At 39.1% G+C, this 24,330-nt stretch overlaps 1 protein-coding gene and 1 long non-coding RNA gene across 2 annotated transcripts in view; one reads left to right on the top strand and one right to left on the bottom strand.

The window, feature by feature from the left end:
• Positions 1-8,153: 8,153 nt before the first annotated feature.
• On the bottom strand, positions 8,154-10,596 carry LOC143661014 (uncharacterized). The gene is made up of 3 exons (XR_013164384.1): positions 10,474-10,596; positions 9,351-10,086; positions 8,154-8,791 (listed from the first exon to the last, which is right to left on the bottom strand). It is a non-coding gene; the product is annotated as an uncharacterized LOC143661014 (long non-coding RNA).
• DUSP11 (dual specificity phosphatase 11) overlaps positions 8,358-24,330 on the top strand; it is a 28,763-nt gene continuing 12,790 nt past the window's right edge. Inside the window, exons 1-3 of the mRNA XM_077134581.1 lie at positions 8,358-8,574; positions 10,022-10,097; positions 14,507-14,638. Of these exons, the coding sequence (XP_076990696.1) occupies positions 8,474-8,574; positions 10,022-10,097; positions 14,507-14,638 (309 nt within the window). The 5' untranslated portion in view covers positions 8,358-8,473. The remainder of the gene's footprint in view (positions 8,575-10,021; positions 10,098-14,506; positions 14,639-24,330) is intronic.

Below are 24,330 nucleotides of genomic sequence, written 5' to 3'. Positions count from 1 at the left end.
GGGAAACTTGCTTCTCCAATACTCTCAGCCGGCCGGAAAGGAGGGAGGGAGTAGCTCGGACCACCGCAGCTGCCGCTGATCGGGAAATCGCGCGCCGCTCGGGGGTCTCACCGCAGACGAGTCTCGCAGTCAGTCTAGCCAGCCCAGACTTTGGATAGCCCTCTGATCTGAGATTCGTAGCCGCGGACTCACAGCCGAGACTCGAAGCTGCCCGCAAAAGAAGGGCGCCGCCTGCCTCGGCTTGGGAAACTTGCTTCTCCGATACTCTCAGCCGGCCCGGGAAGGAGGGAGGGATTAGCTCGGACCGCCGCAGCTGCGGCTGCTCAGCATATCGCGCGCTGCTCGGGGGTCTCGCCGCAGCCAAGAGTCGCAGTCAGACTTGCCAGCCCAGACTTTGGATAGCCCTCTGATCCGAGACTTGTAGCTGCGGACTCGAAGCTGAGACTCGAAGCCGCCCGCAAAAGTGTGGCGCCGGCCGCCTTGGCTGGGAAGCTTGTCTCTCCGAGTCTCTCAGCCAGCCCGGGAAGGAGGGAGGGATTAGCTCGGACCGCCGCAGCTGCGGCCACTCGGGGGTCTCGCCGCAGCCAAGTCTCGCAGTCAGACTTGCCAGCCCAGACTTTCGATAGCCCTCAGCAAGAAAATCCAAGGCAAAAAAAAAAAACAAAAAAACAAAGTGATAATAATCTCCAGAATAAAGTAATTAAGGTAATTAAATGCCTAGATGCCAGCAAAAATAACAAATCATACTAAGAAAATTGAAGACATGGCCCAGTCAAAGGAACAAACCAACAATTCAAACGAGATACAGTAGTTGAAATAATTAAGTCAGAATGTTCAACAGACATGGAAAACCTCATCAAAAATCAAATCAGTGGGCAACACAATAGTGGCTCAGTGGCAAAGTTCTCGCCTGCCATGCCAGAGACCCAGGTTCAATTCCCGAAGCCTGCACATGTCAGAAAAAAAAAAAAGAAAATTCTACATCCTTTCATGAGGAAAAATGTTTAAAAAAAATCAAATCAGTGAATTGAAGGAGGATATAAAGAAGGCAAGGAATGAACAAAAAGAAGAAATTGAAAGTCTGAAAAAACAAATCACAGAATGTATGGGAATGAAAGGCACAGTAGAAGAGATGAAAAAAACAATGGAAACCTACAATGTCAGATTTCTAGAGGCAGAAGATAGGATTAGTGAACTGTTGGATAGACATCTGAAATCTGACAAGCAAAAGAAAATACAGGGAAAAGAATGGAAAAATATGAGCAGGGACTCAGCAAATTGAATGACAACATGAAGCCCACCAATATACATGTTGTGGGTGTCCCAGAAGGAGAAGAGAAGGGAAAAGGAGGAGAAAAACTAATGGAGGAAATGATCACTGAAAATTTCCCAACTCTGATGAAAGACTTGAAATTACAGATCCAAGAAGTGCAGTGTACCCCAAAGAGAACAGACCCGAATAGACGTACTCTAAGACATTTACTAATCAGAAAGTCAGAGGTCAAAGAGAAAGAGGGAATCTTGAAAGCAGCAAGAGAAAAGCAATCCATCACGTACAAGGGAAGCCCAATAAGACTATGCGTAGATCTCTCAGCAGAAACCATGGAGGCAAGAAGACAGCAGGATGATATATTTAAATTATGAAAAGAGAAAAACTGCCAACCAAGAATTCTATATCCAGCAAAATTGTCCTTCAAAAATGAGGGAGAAATTAAAACATTTTCAGACAAAAAAAATCACTGAGAGAATTTGTGACCAAGAGACTGGCTCTGCAAGAAATACTAAAGGGAGCACTAGAGACAGATACAAAAAGACAAGAGAGAGAGGTGTGGAGAAGAGTGTAGAAATGAAGACTATCAGTAAGGGTAAAAAGAAGGAAAATTAAACATGACATATAAAATCCAAAAGGCAAAATGGTAGAAGAAAGTACAGCCCATACTGTAAATAATACTAAATGTTAATGGATTAAACTCCCCAGTCAAAAGACATAGACTTGCAGAATAAATTAAAAAACAGGACCCATCTATATGCTGTCTACCAGAAATGCATCTTAGACCCAAGGATAAACATAGGTTGAAAGTGAAAGGTTGGGAAAAGATATTTCATGCAAGTAATAATCAGAAAAGAGCAGGTGTACCTATACTAATATCCAACAAATTAGACTTCAAATGTAAAACAGTTAAAAGAGACAAAGGACACTATGTATTAATAAGAGGAACAATTTACCAAGAAGACATAACAATCATAAATATTTATGCACCGAACCAGAATACTCCAAAATACATGAGGGAAACACTGAAAACAATGAAGAGAGAAATAGACAGATCTACCATAATAGTTGGAGATTTCAATTCCCCACTCTCATCAATGGACAGAACATTTAGACAGAGGATTAATAAAGAAACAGAGAATTTGAATAACACAATAAATGAGGTAGGCTTAATAGACATTTATAGAACATTACACCCCACAACAGCAGAATATACCTTTTTCTCAAGTGCTCGTGGATCATTCTTAAGGATAGAAATGGATAGCACAATAGTACCTAACTGTAATACAGTAACGTTAGAACACTGAATGAAGCTGCTATGTGAGAATGATAGAGGGAGGAGACCTGGGGGCAAAAATGAAATCAGAAGGAAAGATATATGATAAAGATGGTGATGGTATAATCTAGGAATGCCTAGAGCATATAATGATAGTGACTAAATGTACAAATTTAAAATGTTTTGCATGAGGAACAACAAAGGAATGTCAATAAGGCAGGGTGTTGAAAATAGTAATTAATATATTAAAACTTTAACTTATGTGTGAGACTAAAGCAAAAAATGTTTATTTGGTACAAAATTTATATTTTGACTAGTGCATTTCCTAATATAACTTATGTGGACAGCTTAATTGAACACCATAATACTTGGAACCTTGAGCAGGGCATGAGATTTTGTAGATTTGTCCAGAGTGATAACCTGATAAATCCCAGAGTGATTGAAACAGTGAATAAAAAAGTATTTGCGAAGTCCCCTTGGGGGAATGGTGAGAAAGGGGGAAAATTCAGCTTCCCTAAATGGAGAATTCTTGATATTCTCACAAGCAGTGGGGACAACCAATGCAATAGGCTAAGCCCCCAATCTTGGGATTTGTCCATAAGAAATTTAACCCTACAAAGGATAGGGTAAGTGTACTCAAAATTAGGCCTAAGAGCCACCCCAAGAGAACCTCTTCTGTTGCTCAGATGTGGCCTCTCTCTCTCAGCCATCATGACAAGCCAACTCGCTGCCCTCCCCTTCTCTGTGTGGAATATCACTCCCAGGGTGTGGACCCTCAACATGGGACAAAAGTCCTCAAATGAGCTGGGACTCAACATCAAGGGATTGAGAAAACCTTCTCTACCAAAAGAGGGAAGAGCAAAATGAGGCAAAATGAAGTGTCAAGGTCTGAGAGATTCCAAACAGAGTCAAGAGGTTATCCTGGAGGTTATTCTTACCCATTAAATAGATATTACCTGTTAGTTAAAGTGCAGTGGAGAGGCTGGAGGGAATTGCCTGAAAATGTAGAGCTGTGTTTCTGTTCCAGTAACCATGTTTCTTGAAGATGATTGTATAATGATACAGCTTTTGCAGTGTGACTGTGTGATTGTGAAAACCTTGTGTCTGATACTCATTTTATCTACCTTATTGACAGATGAGTAGAACATATGGATTAAAAATAAATAAATAAAAAATGTTAAAATAAATTTAGTAGATTGAAATGCTAATAATCAATGAAAGGGAGGGGTTAGGGGTATGGTATGTATGCATTTTTTTCTTTTGCTTTTTATTTCTTTTTCTGAATTGATGCAAATGTTCTAAGAAATGATCATGATGATGAATATACAACTATGTGATGATTTTGTGTTATCGATTATATAACAAGAATGGAATGATCATATGGTAAGAATGTTTGTGTTTGTAGTGGTTATATTTAATAAAAAAATGATTATGGTAAAGAATACCCAACTATGTCATGATACTGTGAGTCATTGGTTGTATACCATGTATGGACTGTATGTTTGTGAAGATTTGTCAATAAAAATATTTAAAAATTAAAAAAAAAAAAACCCTGAACATAGAAGATGGCGAAATAAGATAGGTCAAGTTCACTCTTACTCCAAAGAACAGCTAGAGAAGTGACAGAAAAAAAAAGACTGGGAGAGCGATTGTAGGGTGTGAGTGACCTGGGAGGGTCTTCTACACCACATAGGAGGCTCTGGTTCAGAAGGCAGAAGAATTGGGATGCAAAGAACTGGAGACCAGCCAGGTAATGCACGCAAACGAGCGCATCCATTTCCAGACAGACGCCGGGAGCCATTGAGAGCGCACAGACTGACCAGGGCAAGGAAGTCCGCGACTACCCCCACAATGCACTCACCCCACATCCTTGCCCTGCGCTTGTGCACAAGCCAGTAGAGACTGATCCCCATCTCCTGTGCAAGTGCACATTCTCATCCGCCCACTACAGAGACCCGCGAACCGCACCCAGCCCCTTGACTTCCATCTCAGCCTCCCTGCCCCCTGCAGGTAGTCACCTGCCCACCCAGGCTGAGACTCCTCACCTTCAAACCTAAGCCACATGTTGCTTTCTGTTGAAACAGAGCTCGAAGGATATTAAGGAATGATGAGGAGAGAGAGAAAGGAAGAAAAGAAAGACAGACACAAATGGGTTCAGGGGTTCTGAAGTTTAACTCTATTTGGCCTGGATTTCCTTTTTCTTTTTTCTCTCTTCAGAGATTTTCTCACTAACTTCTCTTTTAACTATCATAAACTTAAGTAGGGATGGGGCTGTTAATGATTTCTATGTGGAATTGGCTAGTTTGGGGGAGGAAATCTATGGATCTAATAATTTTTCTTTATATTAAGCTTATAGGAGCACCTAGATCTCTCTGGGGACTTTTCTAGTGCCAACAAATAGGTGAAGTTTATACAAGATGCCAAGCGCTCACAAGGATACTCTTAGGGATAGGATCTTAAATGTAAAATACTGTATTTATTGGCCTATTTCTCCCTTTCTTGTCTGACGATGCTTCTGTGATTATAAGACAGGAGTTGTTTCAGTAATGGGGACTAACTGATGTTTATCTGGGAAGAAATTGTGAAAAGTGTTGCCATGAGTTCAGCTTCATCCCTCAGAAGGCTTATTTCCATGATACTAGAATGTACGGTGAGATTAACAACATATACTAAATATCTGCAAGACTTATCTATATCTGTCTCTATTTTTCCATGGAAATCAAGGGAAATTATGGTTACCAGGTTAGGATGGGTGGTGTAAGATTGGGAGGAAGGGTAGGACAAATTTTGGTAGCAGTAAAATCTTTACATATTAAAATTTTAAGTTCTAATTCTCAATTCTATCTCAGCAAACCCTTCATATAGGTAGGTCTCTTCTGGTTCCCAGCCACTATAATGATTTTTCTTTCCATAGTTGCAGCCATTTAACTCCAGCTTGCAGGATCCACATCACCTTAACCTCTAAAGTAAATTTCAAAAGTAGGAGGAAGAACCTAAAGAACATTAGCCTAATACTCTGAAACTCAAAATCAAGTCCTACCTGGCCTAAAACCTTAGTTCTTATCCTTAGGGTGCTTTCTTGTCCCTGAGACCCAATCCCTGCATTTTGTACCCATTTGGATACTGGGACTTGTCTTGGTGTAACATACCCAGTCCTTCTACCGCGGAGGCTCTTCATTGCTCTCCATTGTCATTTTTTACTTTCAGTAGATTGGAGTCTTTCAAACCCCCTATGTGGGGGGCCCTGGGCCAGACATCAGTAGATTTGCTGATGCCAACAATTTAGTTGTTTGGTGTTCCAAGTATCTCTTGCTCCTGCATTTCCCATTTCAGCATACTATTTTTTGTCAAGGCGCTCTTCTACCTCAGGTTGGACCCACTCCCATCCAGAGGCCTACTTTTTGCCAATTTCTATACTTCCTGGAAGCCCTGTTCTGCCTAGATCTGGACGTTCTTGTGTCAACTATAACTGTTTTTGTTTCCACCACGGCCTGTGCCTTTCAGCAATTTGGAAATTCAACATAGCTTTTCTAATTTCGGATAGGTTTATATCATCATGTCTTTAAATACAGACATTTGTACCATTTGCACTTTTTTTGGCTACTATACATCCGTTGGACATTTGTTCCATTAATCCTGAAAGAGTACTTTATGGTTTAGCACCAAATTTGAAAATGCCTAATTGTGAGTTTGCAAACTAAACTGTGCCAACATCTGTCTTTTCTTTTATAATTAGCAGTGAACTAAAATTGAGCCATTATTATGTAATGTTCATAATTGTAAATGCTTGTGGATTTAAAATTGGTAGGAATATGTCTGTCCTAGAAATGTTAAAGACAGTGTCCTTTTTTCTCATTCATTCATTCAACAACTCTTGTAAGAATTCGAGAGTTTTGCCACGCAAAGGAGGACTCCAAGAGACGTTCTCTCATGCAACACGCAAGGCGTTTATTTACCACACATGCGTGGGGCTCACTGAACACGAGGAACAGAGAGCCCCGAGCCTGGGTTTGGGGAAGCTTTTAAGGGGCAGGAGGAGGGGGCTGAGGGTCGAGCATGGGTCACAAGTGCTGCTTCATGCAAGGAGCAGATAACAAACACTTTTGCAAGAAGCAGATAACAAACATTTTTCGAGCATGAGTCACAGGAGCTGCTTCATGCAAGAAGCAGATAACCAACACTGTTGCAAGAAGCAGATAACCGCCCCTGGGAAGTCCCGGGTTGTTGTTCTTAGCCTGATGGGGCCCATTAACTCTTTTCTTTACAATTCTTAACTCACACCAAATGCATAGCAGTGAATATAAAATGACACAAATGCTTTTGCCGGATATTTCTATCATTCAGAAGCTAAAATATATGTAAATAGCTAAATTAAGCAAGAAAAATTAGCTACTGTTAAGCTTTTATAAAATCCTTCTTTACACTCTGATCTTCATGAGTCTCGGTTTGTCCACCTCTAAAATGGTAGTGAAAATTACTAACGGTATATATATAAGGTATTTTCAGAAATTAGGAAATAAAAATTAAAACACATTAGGTATCATATACTGACAATACCTGGACAATTGCAAGGCTCTTAGAAGTGAACTGAATCAGGGGTACACAGGTGGTTCAGTGGTGCGATGCTCTCCTGCCATATGGGAGACCTGGCTTTGATTCCCGGACCATACACCCCCCCCCCAAAAAAGAAAAAGGACTGAATCAGAATTTTCTGGACTCTTCATGAAAGCAGAGAACTGAAGCAAGACTCAACAAAATAAGCAGTAATAACATAGGATTGAATGAATTGATGAGAAAAATTTCATTGAAATCGTTTATTTTGGAATATAGTTGCTATTGTTTTTAAAATATATTTTCTGATGCGTGTAAAAAAACCACATTAGGTATCATAATAACCTACAATTTAATCTGGAATTTATTATGATTTAGACCACCCTTAGGAAATGCTGACTTTTGCTGTTCCACGTAGCAGAATTCTGGGTTTTTCTAACAAGTATAGATGCTCTTGCCTAAAAGGTTGGAAATCCTGGATGTAAGCTCCCCTCATCTCTGTTATTTTATGGTATTTGCTAAAACGTGAATACATGCCCTCAACTGCTAGCGTGATAACCGGCATATGCAGGAACCCAGTAAAAGTTTGTGGCTGGGACTGTAGGTGGATACAATCTTTTTTGTAGTGTAATTAGGCAGTATCTTTTAAATTTTCATGTTTGCGTATATTTAATTTCAGCATATCTACGTCTAGGAATTCAGACAGCTGGATATATGGATAAGAATGTTCGCATCACAGCATTGCCTGGCACAGAGGGAAAAAACATGCAAACAAAAGCCCATCAATATTGGACTGATTGAATAAATTATGGTATTTTAAATGATCATAGTTGTAATCATTGGAATGGTTACGCTTCCATTTAAAAGAATAGAATGTATGTCCATATAAATTGATTGGGAAAATCAATGTCCCAGTTACAAATTGTAGAATATGTACGTGAGCTGCCACGTGGATAAAAAGAGAGGAAACATACAGTTTAAAATAAATACTTATATACCATAGACATGCATGTAAGCACGTGGAAAATGTTTGAAAGAACACGCAAGGAACTGAGGAGAATGAGATTTAACTTTTCATTCCATGTTCTGGACTACGTAATTCTAAAGGACACAGACACGAACTCAACGACCAGCGTTTAAGAGCCTCCAGCTCAGGCGGGACCTGATGCCATCCAGAGACTGTTTACTAATCAAGCGCCCCAGTGAGCGACGTGGTGACGCCGTCGCGCCGCACGAGGGCGCACGCGCAGTAGCCGGGAGGGGGTGTGCTGCGTGGTCGGTTCCCACACACTTCCGGTGCTGGTGCGCGTCTCTCAGAGAGGAAGCTGGCCGCCTTATCGCTGTTGGCATCGGGTGGACGGCGGCTAGGAGCTCACATGAGCCACTGGCGTCAAGACCGCCGCGGCTATGGCCAGAGACACGTCTCTTCTACAGGCTTCTCACCCAAAGGGAAAGGCGGAAACCACATTCCCGAAAGGTAATCTACCTTGGCCGCTGGGCTCCGTGCTCCCAGCGCGCGGCTTCCGGGCCGGGATTCGTCGTCCTGTGGTCTCCGCCGCTCACCCTCGCCGCCGCCGCGCTTGTCCTGTCCACGCCTTGCCCCGGGGCATTGGCCCTCTCACTCCTCCACCCTTGTCTGTGATGTTTCATGGTTTCTCTCCATCCTTTTAAAGGCGAGGCTTTGGCCATTACTCCTTGAGTAAAATTAGGAAGAACTGCTTTAAGATGCGAACGTTCAGGCTGCAGGCGGCCCTTCATTGATGGAGCCGCCCACAGTTGCTCAGGTTATTTTGGCACGGGAAATATGCGTAATAAAACTAATTCTGCGAGAGATAACCCAACACCGCCCCCAGGTTTGCCATCGAAAGTCGGTGTGGATTATTTCCGGGAATCACAAATGGCGCTGTTATGTTTTAAGAGTCCTCGTTTGAGAGCTTTGAGATTTTTCTCATGTTTAGTGAACTCCGTTTACTCCTGAGACCTTGCTCTCCATCTCATACGTCGCTAAGTCCCCTTAAATTTCTCTCCCGAATGTCTCTTGAGTCTGTCAACTTTTTTCCATGTACTCATCAGCACCCTAAAGGTCCTGTCTGAACTGTTGCTATTGGATCCTAATAGTGCCCATATGTACACTCTTGTTTACTTCCGATCCATTCCTCACCCAAGAGCTCAAAAATTATTTTTAATAGGTAAACTGGAATATTGCTAATGAACAGCCTGCTGTTGTTTTTAAGAAAGAAATGAACTCCTTACCATGGCCTGTAATAAGGCTCTCCATGATCTGGAATCCTCTCTGCTTCTCCAGGCCTGTCTTGTACCACCTTTGCCCTCTTTTTCTTCCCTTTGGCTATACTGACTTGGGGTTTTAGCACATGCTTTTCCTCCTTCTTGAAGTGCTCTTCGTACTTCACACCCTATTTTTGCCTGGTTAATTCTAACTCACCCTGCAGAAGCCTGCTCAAATTTTACATTTCATTATTCTTGTATTTTTAGGTGAAGTTCACAGTCCCTTTTCTGTTGAAGTTCCTTACTGATTGAATGTGATGGCATCAGTTGACTGGAGGAATAAATATAAACTATGACGTGAAAAAATTGAACTTAAAACTATTCCAATTTGTATATAGTCAATATGTATAAATGGCACCTTATTTGTTCAGTACTGGGTTAACTTTTATCAGGGATAAAGAAATTCTGGCCATCTGATTTTATGTTTGCCTTATTTGTGTAACCCTTTGCATTGTTTTGTTGCTTTGTATCTGTTTTTAAGATAGGAAACAGGAAGGGAGGGATAGGTTGTTTTGCAGCAATATGCAAAGCAGAGAGAAAAGGGGCCATACTGTGTAGGCTATGATTCCCATTTTCAGGGAGCCTTTATTCTATGCAGAGAAACATACAGTTTGGCTAACATAAATTATACTTAATAGGTGGAAAAACTATCTCCCAGTTGGACAACGGATGCCTGGAACTCGATTCATTGCTTTCAAAGTTCCTTTGAAAAAGGTAAGCAAAAGTTAATTCAGTATTCTTTCAGAAATCTGAATTCATCATGTCAAACAGTGGTTTTCAACCCTATCACACTCCATTTTTCCTTTAATGGCAAATACTTTCTATTGTTCTCTTTACATTCCTGAAATAAAATTCAAAGAAATATATTACCTACTTCCGCACAAAAATTTTAAAATTCAGTCTACCAACTGAACAACTTTTAGTAGACTTCCAAACAACAAAAAAGTACAGTCTTTGTAAACACCTTGGTTGACAAGGTAATTACTATTCTGGAAAACTCAGTGTACATTAAAACTACAGAAAGATACTTTGTGCTTATTTATGAAATAGAATTAGATTCCAAGGCTTCAGTAATTATAGTTTTTTTCACCTGAAAGAGTATAGGCCAGGAAACTTGAAGGTCATTCAGAATGTGGGACACATTTTGCAGGACTGTTCTGGATTTGGCAGGACATCTAGCATCTATAATCCCCCTCAACTAAATGCCAGAACACCTTTTCCTTCCCATTGTCACAATGAGAACTTAACTTCATTTGTGACTCATAGGTCAGGTTCTTTTTCACTTGATATGCCAGCTCTTCTGCATCTCTGGATTTATAAATGAGTCATTTCATTGAGATGAACACATGGTTCTTATTCTCATCCACAAACCTACAGACCCAGCGTAGTGTTTTACACAAAATACTCAAATCTTGAAGTTCCCCTGGGCATTTTGTGTATGTGGTTATGCCAACTTCTTAAATCCCTAATGTGTGGTCTCTAAATGGGGTTTCCTGGGCTTCAGAAGGCTCTCTGCCGAGCTTTCTGCCTGAAAGTACATCAGCAAGAAGAGAGAAACCAGAAAGACCTTCCTCAGTTTCTTTTCCTCCACACAATCAGAAATCTTTCCTGTATATTGTCATTATTAAAGGCCTCTTCTAGTTCTTGAGACTCAAGTTAATTAATCCAGTGTCAGGATTGTTTAAGGTACTGTAAAGGGGATTTTGAAGATGTATAGCTGCCCCCAGTATTGTCCTTGTTCATGCAGAAGAGTTAGGGAAATTAAATTCTCCTGCTTGGCAATGAAATTGTGGGACTGGTTTCCTGTATGCTTTATAGAATTCACCCAAGAAAAAGTGGCTTCATCACTTTACAGTCGCTTTTGAACCACCCTGGAATATAAAAAAGGATGTGGTAAAAGTGTGAAATAATGCTATGGACAGAAGGACCAAAGAAATTCAAATTAAGGGGAAATTACTCTAGACAGGGGTAATTGAGGAATGTTTCCTAGAGGGTTTGTGACTTAAGTTGGGTATGTAAGGTTCAGATAGATGATGATGATAATTGATTAATCAATACCAAGTCTCTGCAAGAAAGTGACTGGAGTAATTGATAACTTTGTAATTAATTTACTCTTCAAAATCTTTCTTCCAATATTAATTGGAAGATTCAATATCATAAATCTGCCAAATCTTAAGTTAATTTATAAATTTAACATTATCTCAACAATAGGAATTTTCTGAGTTGGCTGATTCTAAAACTCATTTGGAAAATAAACATAAATAACCAGGAAAAGTCTGATAAAGAAAAATAATAAGCTATTTTCCTCTCAGATACTAAACCATATTAAAAGTGTGTTGCTGGCACAGGACTAGCAAACAGATCAGTGGAACAGAATGCAAAGTATAGAAATAAGCTAAATACATAAAAGAATTTAGCAATAAAAATAAGCTTTCATATATGTACACATTCAAGAAGTATTTTTTTTAACTTTTTTTATTAATTAAAAAAATTAACAAACAAAACATTAGATATCATTCCATTCTACATATACAATCAGTAATTCTTAATATCATCACATAGTTGCATATTCATCATTTCTTAGTACATTTGCATCGATTTAGAAAAAGAAATAAAAACACAACAGAAAAAGAAACAAAATGATAATAGAGAAAAAAAAACTATACGTACCATATCCCTTACCCCTCGCTTTCATTTACCACTATTTCAAACTGAATTTATTTTAACATTTGTTCCCCCTATTATTTATTTTTATTCCATATGTTCTACTCTTCTGTTGATATAGTAGCTAAAAGGAGCATCAGACATAAGGTTTTCACATTCACAGAGTCTCATTGTGAAAGTTATATCATTGTTCAATCATCATCAAGAAACATGGCTACTGGAACACAACACTACATTTTCAGGCAATTCCCTCCAGCCTCTCTACTACATCTTGAACAACAAGGTGATATCTACTTAATGTGTAAGAATAACCTCCAGGATAACCTCTCGACTCTGTTTGGAATCTCTCAGCCATTGACACTTTGTCTCATTTTACTCTTTCCCCTTTTGGTCGAGAAGGTTCTCTCAATCCCTTGATGTTAATTCTCAGCTCATTCTAGGGTTTTTCTCAGTCCTTTGATGCTGAGTCTCAGCTCATTCTAGGATCTTTGTCCCATGTTGCCAGGAAGGTCCACACCCCTGGGAGTTATGTCCCACGCAGAGAGGGGGAGAGTGGTGAGACTGCTCATCATCATGGCTGGAGAGAGAGGCCACATCTGAGCAACAAAAGAGGCTCTCTTGGGGGTGACTCTTAGGCCTAAATTTTAAGTAGACTTGACCTATCCTTTGTGGGGTTAAGTTTCATGTGAACAAACCCCAAGACTAGGGTCTCAGCCTATAGCTTTGGTTGTCCACACTGCTTGTGAGAATATCAAGAATTCAACTTGGGGAAGTTGAATTTCTCCCCACTCTCAGCATTCCCCGAAGGGGGCTTGCAAATGCTTTTCCAGTCACTGATCAAATCATTCTGGGATTCATCGGGGGATCACTCTGGACAAACCAACAAAATCTCATGTGCTACCTGAGATTCCAAGTACTTATGACATTCAATCAAACTATCTACATGAGTTATATTAGGAAATGCTCTAGTCAAAATCTAGATTTTGTAACAAATATTTTTTGCTTTAGTCTCACACATAAGGTGACATTTTAAAGTATTAATTATCATCTATTTTCAGCACCCTGCAGTAATGACATTCCTTTGTTCTTCCTCATGCAAAAACATTTTTAAAATTTGTACATTGTACATTTCACTATTATTATATACTCTAGGCATTCCTAGCTATACCATCTTGATCTTTAACATCTATCTTTCTTTCTGATTTCATTTATGTCCCCAGCCCTCCTCCCTCTATCATTCTCACATGCAGCTTCATTCAGTGTTTTAACATAATTACATGACAGTTAGGTAGTATTGTGCTGTCCATTTCTGAGTGTTTGTATCCAGTCCTGTTGCACAGTCTGTATCCCTTAAGCTCCAATTACCCACTATCTTACCCTATTTCTATTTTCTGATGGTCTCTATTACTAACGACATATTCCAAGTTTATTCACTAATGTCGGTTCATATCAGTGAGACCATACAGTATTTGTCCTTTAGTTTTTGGCTAGTCTCACTCAGCATAATATTCTCTAGGTCCATCCATGTTGTTACATACTTCATAAGTTTATTCTGTCTTAGCGCTGCATAATATTCCATTGTATGTATATACCACAGTTTGTTTAGCCACTTGTCTGTTGATGGACATTTTGGCTGTTTCCATCTCCTTGCAATTGTAAATAATGCTGCCCTAAACATTGGTGTGCAAATGTCTGTGTTTTTGCCCTTAAGTCCTCTGAGTAGATACCTAGCAATGGTATTGCTGGGTCAATGGTAATTCTATATTCAGCTTTTTGAGGAACCGCCAAACTGCCTTCCACAGTGGTTGCACCATTTGACATTCCCACCAACAGTGAATAAGTGTGCCTCTTTCTCCACATCCTCTCCAGCACTTGTCATTTTCTGTTTTGTTGATAATGGCCATTCTGGTGGGTGTGAGATGATATCTCATTGTGGCTTTGATTTGCATTTCTCTAATGGCCAGGGATATTGAGCATCTCTTCATGTGCCTTTTGGCCATTTGTATTTCCTCTTCAAGAAGTATTTGTAAGCTCCAAATATGAGCAGGCACTCCACCTGGAACTGGGGCTACAGTAGTGAACAAAATTGACATGGTCCTGGCTTTCTGTTCCTCCTGGGAGACCAACCTGAAACAAGTAAACACAGAAATAAATGTACAGAATTATTTTATTTAGTTTATTTTCTTCCCTCTGATATCTTTGGAAGAAAGGATTGTAATATAGCTTGTAAGCTCCAGAAGAGTGGAAACTTTTCTTTGCATCTCATTATATGTTAACATTACAGGGCTTTAATAAATGGATAATATAAGACTCTTTTTTTGCATGGGCAGGTTCCGGAAATCAAACCCAGTTCTCTGGCATGGCAGGTGAGAATTCTGCCACTGAGCCACCATTGCACCGCCCATAATATAAAATTTTAAGTACACATTTATTCTTTCTTATTTTATTCTCTCTGTCAGAGTTTTGAAGGGAAGCTTGCTCCAGAAGAATGTTTTTCCCCGATGGATCTTTTTAACAAAATACGACAACAAAATGAAGAACTTGGACTGATTATTGATTTAACTTATACACAACGCTATTATAAACCAGAGGTAAATAAAACCCTAAATTGAAAAGAACTGAAATGACAGCTAACTTTCTTGAAGGTGAACCATCTTCCTTCTCATGCTATAATAATTCATGCTAATTCATTAAATTCAGTAATTGTCATTGTATGCTAATGTGAAGCCTAGCTTTCTTTCATGGGTAACAGTTTCAAGGGTAAAAGTTTTCCTTAATTATAATTTCTAATGATTGTCTCAAAATGAGATTGAAGACCTATATTGAGCTACAGTATAATGTTTGGCAGTAGGCTGTGTATATGATTATGAAATTCTGTAAGTTTCCATGTTCTATGTTTTGGAAGTAAAGTAAACTTTATTAACTGTAACAGTGGCCTGAAAGACAAGAAAGGAATATCTATTAAGTCGTTCGTGCTTATTTTAAAAAGCCACCTGAGCATGGATAAACAACAGTAAAAGATATTTGTTCGCTAAAAAAAAAATAGATTTATCCTAATATCTTTTTTTTGTATACTGTGTGGTAGGGGGTAACAGTTCATTCTTTTTCCATGTGAATATCTCGTTATTGCAGCACCATTTGTTAATTTTTTGGTTTTAGTACATGGGCTGGGAATCAAACCTGGGTCTCTCGCCTGAGAATTATACCACTGAATTAGCTGTATACCCTGGAATGTATAATTCTTGATTGGATTTTTTTTCTTTTTAAAGGATACTTTTTTTTTTTTTTTTTTTAACATGGGCAGGCATCAGGAATCGAACCTGGGTCCTTGGGCATGGCAGGCAAGCATTCTTACCTGCTGAGCCACCATGGCCTGCCCCTGGATTTTTTTCTTTTTAAAATATTTTTATTGAGAAATATCCATACACATAAAATCCAACAGTATTATACAACCATTGGCTCACAATATCATCACATTGTTGTGTATTCTTCACCACAATCTTTTTTTAGAATTGGATCACTCCAGAAAAAGAAGTAAAAAGAAAAAAAAGAACTCATACATCCCATACCCCTTACCCCTGCCTCTCATTGACCCACAGTATTTCAGTCTACCCAATTTACTTTTTATCTCCCTCAATGTTATTTATTTTTTATATTCCCTCCACCCCTTTTTTTCTAGTCATCTGTCCATACCCTGGATAAAAGGAGCATCAGACATAAGGTTTTCATAATCACAAGTCACATTGTAAAAGCTATATAGTTATACAGTCTTCTTCAAGAATCAAGGGTACCGGAACACAGTTCCGGTACTTCCCTCTAGCTACTCCAATACACCATAAACTAAAAAGGAATATTTATATAATGCATAAGAATAACCTCCAGGATGACCTCCCGGCTCTATTTGAAATCTCTCAGCAACTGAGACTTGATTTTGTCTAATTTCCCTCTTCCCCCTTTTTGGTCAAGAAGGCTTTTTCATTCCCATGATGCTGGGTCCTAGCTCATCCCCAGGAGTCAGGTCCCATGTTGCCAGGGAGGTTTATATCCTTGGGAGTTTGTTCTGCTGTCGTTTGATAAATATTCATGTTGACCCCCATGCATGTGTCATATCAGTGGAAAAGAATTACCTTTCTTCAGACCAGTTCCTTTAGAAACAGTAACACCTAATAGCTGTTAATATTTGTATAGTAGTTTGCTCTGTAAAAAGCATTTTCCCGTACATTAACTTAGTTAATCTTCACAACACCCTGTGCTGATGGAGTAGCAGTAGTATTAATATCTCCTATTGAGTGCTTACTCTGTGCAAAGCTCAGAGGATAGGGCATTCCAGCTAATAAATAATTTTATAGATGGTGAAACAGATGGAGAAAAGGGAGAATTAAAACTTGAACATGATTCTTGTTTTTAAACTATTATATATATTTTTTAACTTTTTATTTTGAAATAATTTTAGTTGTAAAAATTTGCAAAAATAATAGAGACTCCATATATATTCTCCACCCAGCTTCCCTAATGTAAACATTTTACATAACCACAGTACAGTTATCAAAATCAGGAAATTAGAATTTTGTCAGTTTTCCCACTAATGTCCTTTTTCTAGTCCAGGTTCCACTAGGAACCAAACTGCTTTTGTTTTTTATGTTTATTTTTTTAAATATATATATATATTTTTAATTTTTTTATTAATTAAAAAAATTAACAGACAAAACATTACGATATCATCCCATTCTACATATACAATCAGTAATTCTTAATATCCTCACATAGTTGCATATTCATAATTTATAGAACATTTGCATCGATTTAGAAAAAAATAAAAAAGACAACAGAAAAAGAAATAAAACAATAACAGAAAAAAAAATTATACATGCCATACCCCTTTCCCCTCGCTTTAATTTACCACTAGCACTTCAAACTAAATTCATTTTTAACATTTGTTCCCCCTATTATTTATTTATTTATTTATTTTTAATTAATTTAAAAAAATTAACACAACATTTAGAAATCATTCCATTCTACATATGCAATCAGTAATTCTTAATATCATCACATAGATGTATGATCATCATTTCTTAGTACATTTGCATTGATTTAGGAAAAGAACTAGCAAAACAACAGGAAAAGATATAGAATGATAATATAGAGAAAAAAATAAAAATAATAAAAAATATATAAAAAACACAAACAAACACACAAACAAAAAAAACTATAGCTCAGATGCAGCTTCATTCAGTGTTTTAACAAAATTACATTACAATTAGGTAGTATTGTGCTGTCCATTTTTGAGTTTTTGTATCTAGTCCTGTTGCAGTCTGTATCCCTTCAGCTCCAATTACCCATTATCTTACCCTGTTTCTAACTCCTGCTGGTCTCTGTTACCAATGACATATTCCAAGTTTATTCTCGAATGTCAGTTCACATCAGTGGGAACATACAGTATTTGTCCTTTAGTTTTTGGCTAGACTCACTCAGCATAATGGTCTCTAGGTCCATCCATGTTATTACATGCTTCATAAGTTTATTCTGTCTTAAGGCTGCATAATATTCCATCGTATGTATATACCACAGTTTGTTTAGCCACTCGTCTGTTGATGGACATTTTGGCTGTTTCCATCTCTTTGCAATTGTAAATAATGCTGCTATAAACATTGGTGTGTAAATGTCTGTTTCTGTCTTTGCCCTTAAGTCCTCTGAGTAGGTACCTAGCAATGGTATTGCTGGGTCATATGGCAATTCTATATTCAGCTTTTTGAGGAACCGCCAAACTGCCTTCCACAGTGGTTGCACTATTTGACATTCCCACCAACAGTGGATAAGTGTTCCTCTTTCTGACATCCTCTCCAGCAGTTGTCATTTTCTGTTTTGTTGATAATGGCCATTCTGGTGGGTATGAGATTATATCTCATTGTGGTTTTGATTTGCATTTCTCTAATGGCCAGGGACATTGAGCATCTCTTCATGTGCCTTTTGGCCATTTGTATTTCCTCTTCTGAGAGGTGTCTGTTCAAGTCTTTGTCCCATTTTGTAATTGGGTTGGCTGTCCTTTTGTTGTTGAGTTGAACAATCTCTTTATAAATTCTGGATAGTAGACCTTTATCTGATATGTCGTTTCCAAATATTGTCTCCCATTGTGTAGGCTGTCTTTCTACTTTCTTGATGAAGTTCTTTGATGCACAAAAGTGTTTAATTTTGAGGAGCTCCCATTTATTTCTTTCTTTCTTCAGTGCTCTTGCTTTAGGTTTAAGGTCCATAAAACCGCCTTCAATTGTAAGTTTCATAAGATATCTCCCTACATTTTCGTCTAACTGTTTTATGGTCTTAGACCTAATGTTTAGATCTTTGATCCATTTTGAGTTAACTTTTGTATAGGGTGTGAGATACGGGTCCTCTTTCATTCTTTTGCATATGGATATCCAGTTCTCAAGGCACCATTTATTGAAGAGACTGTTCTGTCCCAGGTGAGTTGGCTTGACTGCTTTATCAAAGATCAAATGTCCATAGATGAGAGGGTCTATATCTGAGCACTCTATTCGATTCCATTGGTCGATATATCTATCTTTATGCCAATACCATGCTGTTTTGATCACTGTGCCTTCATAATATGCCTTAAAGTCCAGCAGGGTGAGACCTCCAGCTTCGTTTTTTTTCCTCAGGATACTTTTAGCAATTTGGGGCACCCTGCCCTTCCAGATGAATTTGCTTATTGGTTTTTCTATTTCTGAAAAATAAGTTGTTGGGATTTTGATTGGTATTACATTGAATCTGTAAATCAATTTAGGTAGGATTGACATCTTAACTATATTTAGTCTTCCAATCCATGAACACGGTATGCCCTTCCATCTGTTGAGGTCTTCTGTGATTTCTTTTAACAGTTTTTTGTAGTTTTCTTTGTATAGGTTTTTTGTCTCTTTAGTTAAATTTATTCCTAGGTATTTTATTCTTTTAGTTGTAATTGTAAATGGAATTCGTTTCTTGATTTCCCCCTCAGCTTGTTCATTGCTGGTGTATAGAAATGCTACAGATTTTTGAATGTTGATCATGTAACCTGCTACTTTGCTGTACTCATGTATTAGCGCTAGTAGTTTTGTTGTGGATTTTTCCGGATTTTCGACGTATAGTATCATATCGTCTGCAAACAGTGATAGTTTTACTTCTTCCTTTCCAATTTTGATGCCTTGTATTTCTTTTTCTTGCCTAATTGCTCTGGCTAGAACTTCCAACACAATGTTGAATAACAGTGGTGATAGTGGACATCCTTGTCTTGTTCCTGATCTTAGGGGGAAAGTTTTCAATTTTTCCCCATTGAGGATGATATTAGCTGTGGGTTTTTCATATATTCCCTCTATCATTTTAAGGAAGTTCCCTTGTATTCCTATCTTTTGAAGTGTTTTCAACAGGAAAGGATGTTGAATCTTGTCAAATGCCTTCTCTGCATCAATTGAGATGATCATGTGATTTTTCTGCTTTGATTTGTTGATATGGTGTATTACATTAATGGATTTTCTTATGTTGAACCATCCTTGCATACCTGGGATGAATCCTACTTGGTCATGATGTATAATTCTTTTAATGTGTTTGTTGGATTCGATTTGCTAGAGTTTTGTTGAGGATTTTTGCATCTATATTCATTAGAGAGATTGGTCTGTAGTTTTCTTTTTTTGTAATATCTTTGCCTGGTTTTGGTATGAGGGTGATGTTGGCTTCATAGAATGAGTTAGGTAGCTTTCCCTCCACTTCGATTTTTTTGAAGAGTTTGAGAGTTGGTACTAATTCTTTCTGGAATGTTTGGTAGAATTCACATGTGAAGCCGTCTGGCCCTGGACTTTTCTTTTTAGGAAGCTTTTGAATGACTAATTCAATTTCTTTACTTGTGATTGGTTTGTTGAGGTCATCTATTTCTTCTTGAGTCAAAGTTGGTTGTTCATGTCTTTCCAGGAACCCGTCCATTTCATCTAAATTGTTGTATTTATTAGCGTAAAGTTGTTCATAGTATCCTGTTATTACCGCCTTTATTTCTGTGAGGTCAGTGGTTATGTCTCCTCTTCCATTTCTGATCTTATTTATTTGCATCCTCTCCCTTCTTCTTTTTGTCAATCTTGCTAAGAGCCCATCAATCTTATTGATTTTCTCATAGAACCAACTTCTGGTCTTATTGATTTTCTTTGTTGTTTTCATGTTTTCAATTTCATTTATTTCTGCTCTAATCTTTGTTATTTCTTTCCTTTTGCTTGCTTTGGGATTCGTTTGCTGTTCTTTCTCCAGTTCTTCCAAGTGGACAGTTAATTCCTGCATTTGTGCCTTTTCTGCTTTTCTGATATAGGCATTTAGGGCAATTAATTTCCCTTTTAGCACTGCCTTTGCTGCATCCCATAGGTTTTGATATGTTGTGTTTTTGTTTTCATTTGCCTCGAGATATTTACTAATTTCTCTTGCAATTTCTTCCTTGACCCACTCGTTGTTTAAGAGAGTGTTGTTGAGCCTCCACGTAGTTGTGAATTTTCTGGCACTCCGCCTAGTATTGATTTCCAACTTCATTCCTTTATGATCCGAGAAAGTGTTGTGTATGATTTCAGTCTTTTTAAATTTGTTAAGACTTGCTTTGTGACCCAGCATATGGTCTGTCTTTGAGAATGATCCATGAGCATTCGAGAAAAAGGTGTATCCTGCTGTTGTGGGGTGTAATGTCCTATAAATGTCTGTTAAGTCTAGCTCATTTATTGTAATATTCAAATTCTCTGTTTCTTTATTGATCCTCTGTCTAGATGTTCTGTCCATTGATGAGAGTGGGGAATTGAAGTCTCCAACTATTATGGTATTTGTGTCTATTTCCCTTTTCAGTGTTTGCAGTGTATTCCTCACGTATTTTGGGGCATTCTGGTTCGGTGCATAAATATTTATGATTGTTATGTCTTCTTGTTTAATTGTTCCTTTTATTAGTAGATAGTGTCCTTCTTTGTCTCTTTTAACTGTTTTACATTTGAAGTCGAATTTGTTGAATATTAGTATAGCTACTCCTGCTCTTTTCTGGTTGTTATTTGCATGAAATATCTTTTCCCAACCTTTCACTTTCAACCTATGTTTATCTTTGGGTCTAAGATGTGTTTCCTGTAGACAGCATATAGAACGATCCTGTTTTTTAATCCATTCTGCCAGTCTATGTCTTTTGATTGGGGAATTCAGTCCATTAACATTTAGTGTTATTACTGTTTGGATAATATTTTCCTCTACCATTTTGCCTTTTGTATTATATATATCATATCTGATTTTCCTTCTTTCTGCACTCTTCTGCATACCTCTCTCTTCTGTCTTTTCGTATCTGACTCTAGTGCTCCCTTTAGTATTTCTTGCAGGGCTGGTCTCTTGGTCACAAATTCTCTCAGTGACTTTTTGTCTGAAAATGTTTTAATTTCTCCCTCATTTTTGAAGGACAATTTTGCTGGATATAGAAGTCTTGGTTGGCAGTTTTTCTCTTTTAGTACTTTAAATATATCATCCCGCTGTCTTTTAGCTTCCATGGTTTCTGCTGAGAAATCTACACATAGTCTTATTGGGTTTCCTTGTATGTGATGGATTGTTTTTCTCTCGCTGCTTTCAAGATCCTCTCTTTCTCTTTGACCTCTGACATTCTAACTAATAAGTGTGTTGGAGAACGCCTATTTGGGTCTAATCTCTTTGGGGTGCGCTGCACTTCTTGGATCTGTAAATTTAGGTCTTTCATAAGAGTTGGGAAATTTTCAGTGATAATTTCTTCCATTAGTTTTTCTCCTCCTTTTCCCTTCTCTTCTCCTTCTGGGACACCCACAACACGTATATTTGTGTGCTTCATATTATCATACAGTTCCCTGATCCCCTGCTCAAATTTTTCCATTCTACTCCCTATAGTTTCTGTTTCTTTTTGGAATTCAGATGTTCCATCCTCCAGTTCACTAATTCTATCTTCTGTCTCTTTAAATCTACCATTGTAGGTATCCATTGTTTTTTCCATCTTTTCTACTTTGTCCTTCAATCCCATAAGTTCTGTGATTTGTTTTTTCAGACTTTCTATTTCTTCTTTTTGTTCAGCCCATGTCTTCTTCATGTCCTCCCTCAGTTTATTGATTTGGTTTTTGAAGAGGTTTTCCATTTCTGTTTGTAAATTCAGAATTAGTTGTCTCAGCTCCTGTATCTCATTTGAACTATTGGTTTGTTCCTTTGACTGTGCCGTATCTTCAGTTTTCCTAGCATGATCCGTTATTGTCTACTGGCGTCTGGGTATTTAATCAGATTTCCCTGGGTGTGGGACCCAGCAAGTTGAAAGATTTTCCTGTGAAATCTCTGGGCTCTGTTTTTCTTATTCTGCCCAGTATGTGGCGCTCGTGGCGCTTGTCTGTCTGCGGGTCACACCAGAAAAGATGCTGTGGCTCCTTTAACTTTGGAAAACTCTCTCTGTGGGGGAGGGTCGCCAGCCGAAGTGGCTTGGGGGAGTTCCGATTCAAATCTCCCAGCCGGCCCGGCAGTCCGCGCGTGGCGGGGGGCGCCGGCCTCTGCGGCTTGGGGAAGTGCCGGTCCAAATCTCCCAGCCGGCCCGGGAAGCCAAGCGTGGTGTGGGGCGCCGGCCGCCGCAGCTTGGGGGAGTGCCGGTCCAACGTTCCCAGCCGGACCGGGAAGCCACGTGTGTGGAAGGGACCCCGGTTGCCGGCCTCCACGGCTTGGGGGACCTCCTATCCAATTCTCCCAGCCAGCCTGGGTGGCCACGTGGAGGGGAGGGGCGCTGGTCGCCGCAGCGTGAGGGGACTGCCTGTCCAATTCTCCCAGCCGGCCCAGGAAGGAGGGAGGGAGGGACTCCGGCCACCAGCCGCCCCAGCCTGGGGAAGCGCGCGCCCCTCGGTTATCTCAACGCAGCGGATTCTCCCTGCCAGTTCAGCCTTTCCAGAATGGGGTACGCTGTCTTTTTGGTGTCTGTCGTGGCTCCGGGAGCTATTCTGTACCATTTCTATTTCTTTAGTAGCTGTTCTGGAGGAGGAACTAAGACCCGCACGTCTTACTAAGCCGCCATCTTCTCCGGAAGTCTCTGATGATGCTTTCATCAAATTCCACACTCAGAGGTTCTTTATCAGTCTAGAGAAGGTAACATTTTCATGGAGGACTCTCCTTTAATGCAGCTGAAAGTGTGATCAATCTCAGTCTCAGGCATGAACAAGAAGCAATTTACTCCCATGCATGTGGCCCAAGTACTCCACAAACTATGGGCGCCTCCTCCGTGGGTCCCACCTTAAAATATTTTTATTGAACTATCTTCATACACATACAGTCCATCCAAAGTATATAATAAGTGGCTCACAGTATTTTCACATAGTTGTGTATTTATCACCATGATCATTTTTAGAACATTTGTGTCATTCCATGAAAAGAAATAAAAAGAAAAAATTCATACATCCATACCCCTTACCCCATTCTCCCCTCACCCCATCCTCCCCCTCACTGACCACTAGTATTTCAAGGTACCCAATTTTTTTACCCCTTTCCCCACCCCATTATTTATTTTTTATCCTTATTTTTTACTCATTGTCCATATCCTGGATAAAAGGAGCACCAGACACAAGGTTTTCAGAATCACATGGTCACATTATAAAAGCTATACAGTTCAACAGTTTCAGGTACTTTCCTATAGCCACTCCAATACACCATAAACTAAAAAGTTTAGTTTAAATAAGAATAACCTCTTGACTCTATTTGAAAATCTCTCAGCCACTGAAACTTAATTTTGTCTCATTTCCCTCTTCCCCCTTTTGGTCAAGAAGGTTTTCTCAATCCCATGATGCCAGGTCCCGGCTTATCCCGGGAGTCCTGTCCCACGTTGCCAAGAAGATTTACACACCCCTGGGAGTCATGTCCCATGAAGGGGGGAAAGACAGTGAGTTCAGCTGCCAAGTTGGCTTAGAGAGAGGCCACATCTGAGCAAAAAAAAAGGTTCTTTGGGGATGACTATTAGGCATAATTATATGTAGGCTTAGCTTCTCCTTTGCACAAATAAGTTTCATAGGGGGAACCCCAAGATCGAGGGCTCAGCCTGTAGAATTGGTTGTCTCCACTGCTTGCAAGAATATCAGGAATTTTCAGATAGATAAGTTTAATTTCTTCCTTTTTCCCCATTCCCCCAAGGGGGCTTTGCAAATACTTCTTTATTCTCTGCCCAAATTACCCTGGGACGTACTGGGGCATCACACTCACCTGGACAAACCAACAATATCTCACTGTATTCAAGATTCAGTGTAATTATGGTGTTCAAATAAACTGGCCATAC

This window comes from Tamandua tetradactyla, chromosome 17, assembly GCF_023851605.1.
Source record: "Tamandua tetradactyla isolate mTamTet1 chromosome 17, mTamTet1.pri, whole genome shotgun sequence".
Lineage (NCBI taxonomy): Eukaryota > Metazoa > Chordata > Mammalia > Pilosa > Myrmecophagidae > Tamandua > Tamandua tetradactyla.
The sequence above is the reverse complement of the archived record's forward strand: the minus strand, read 5'-3'. Positions and strand labels throughout refer to the sequence as shown.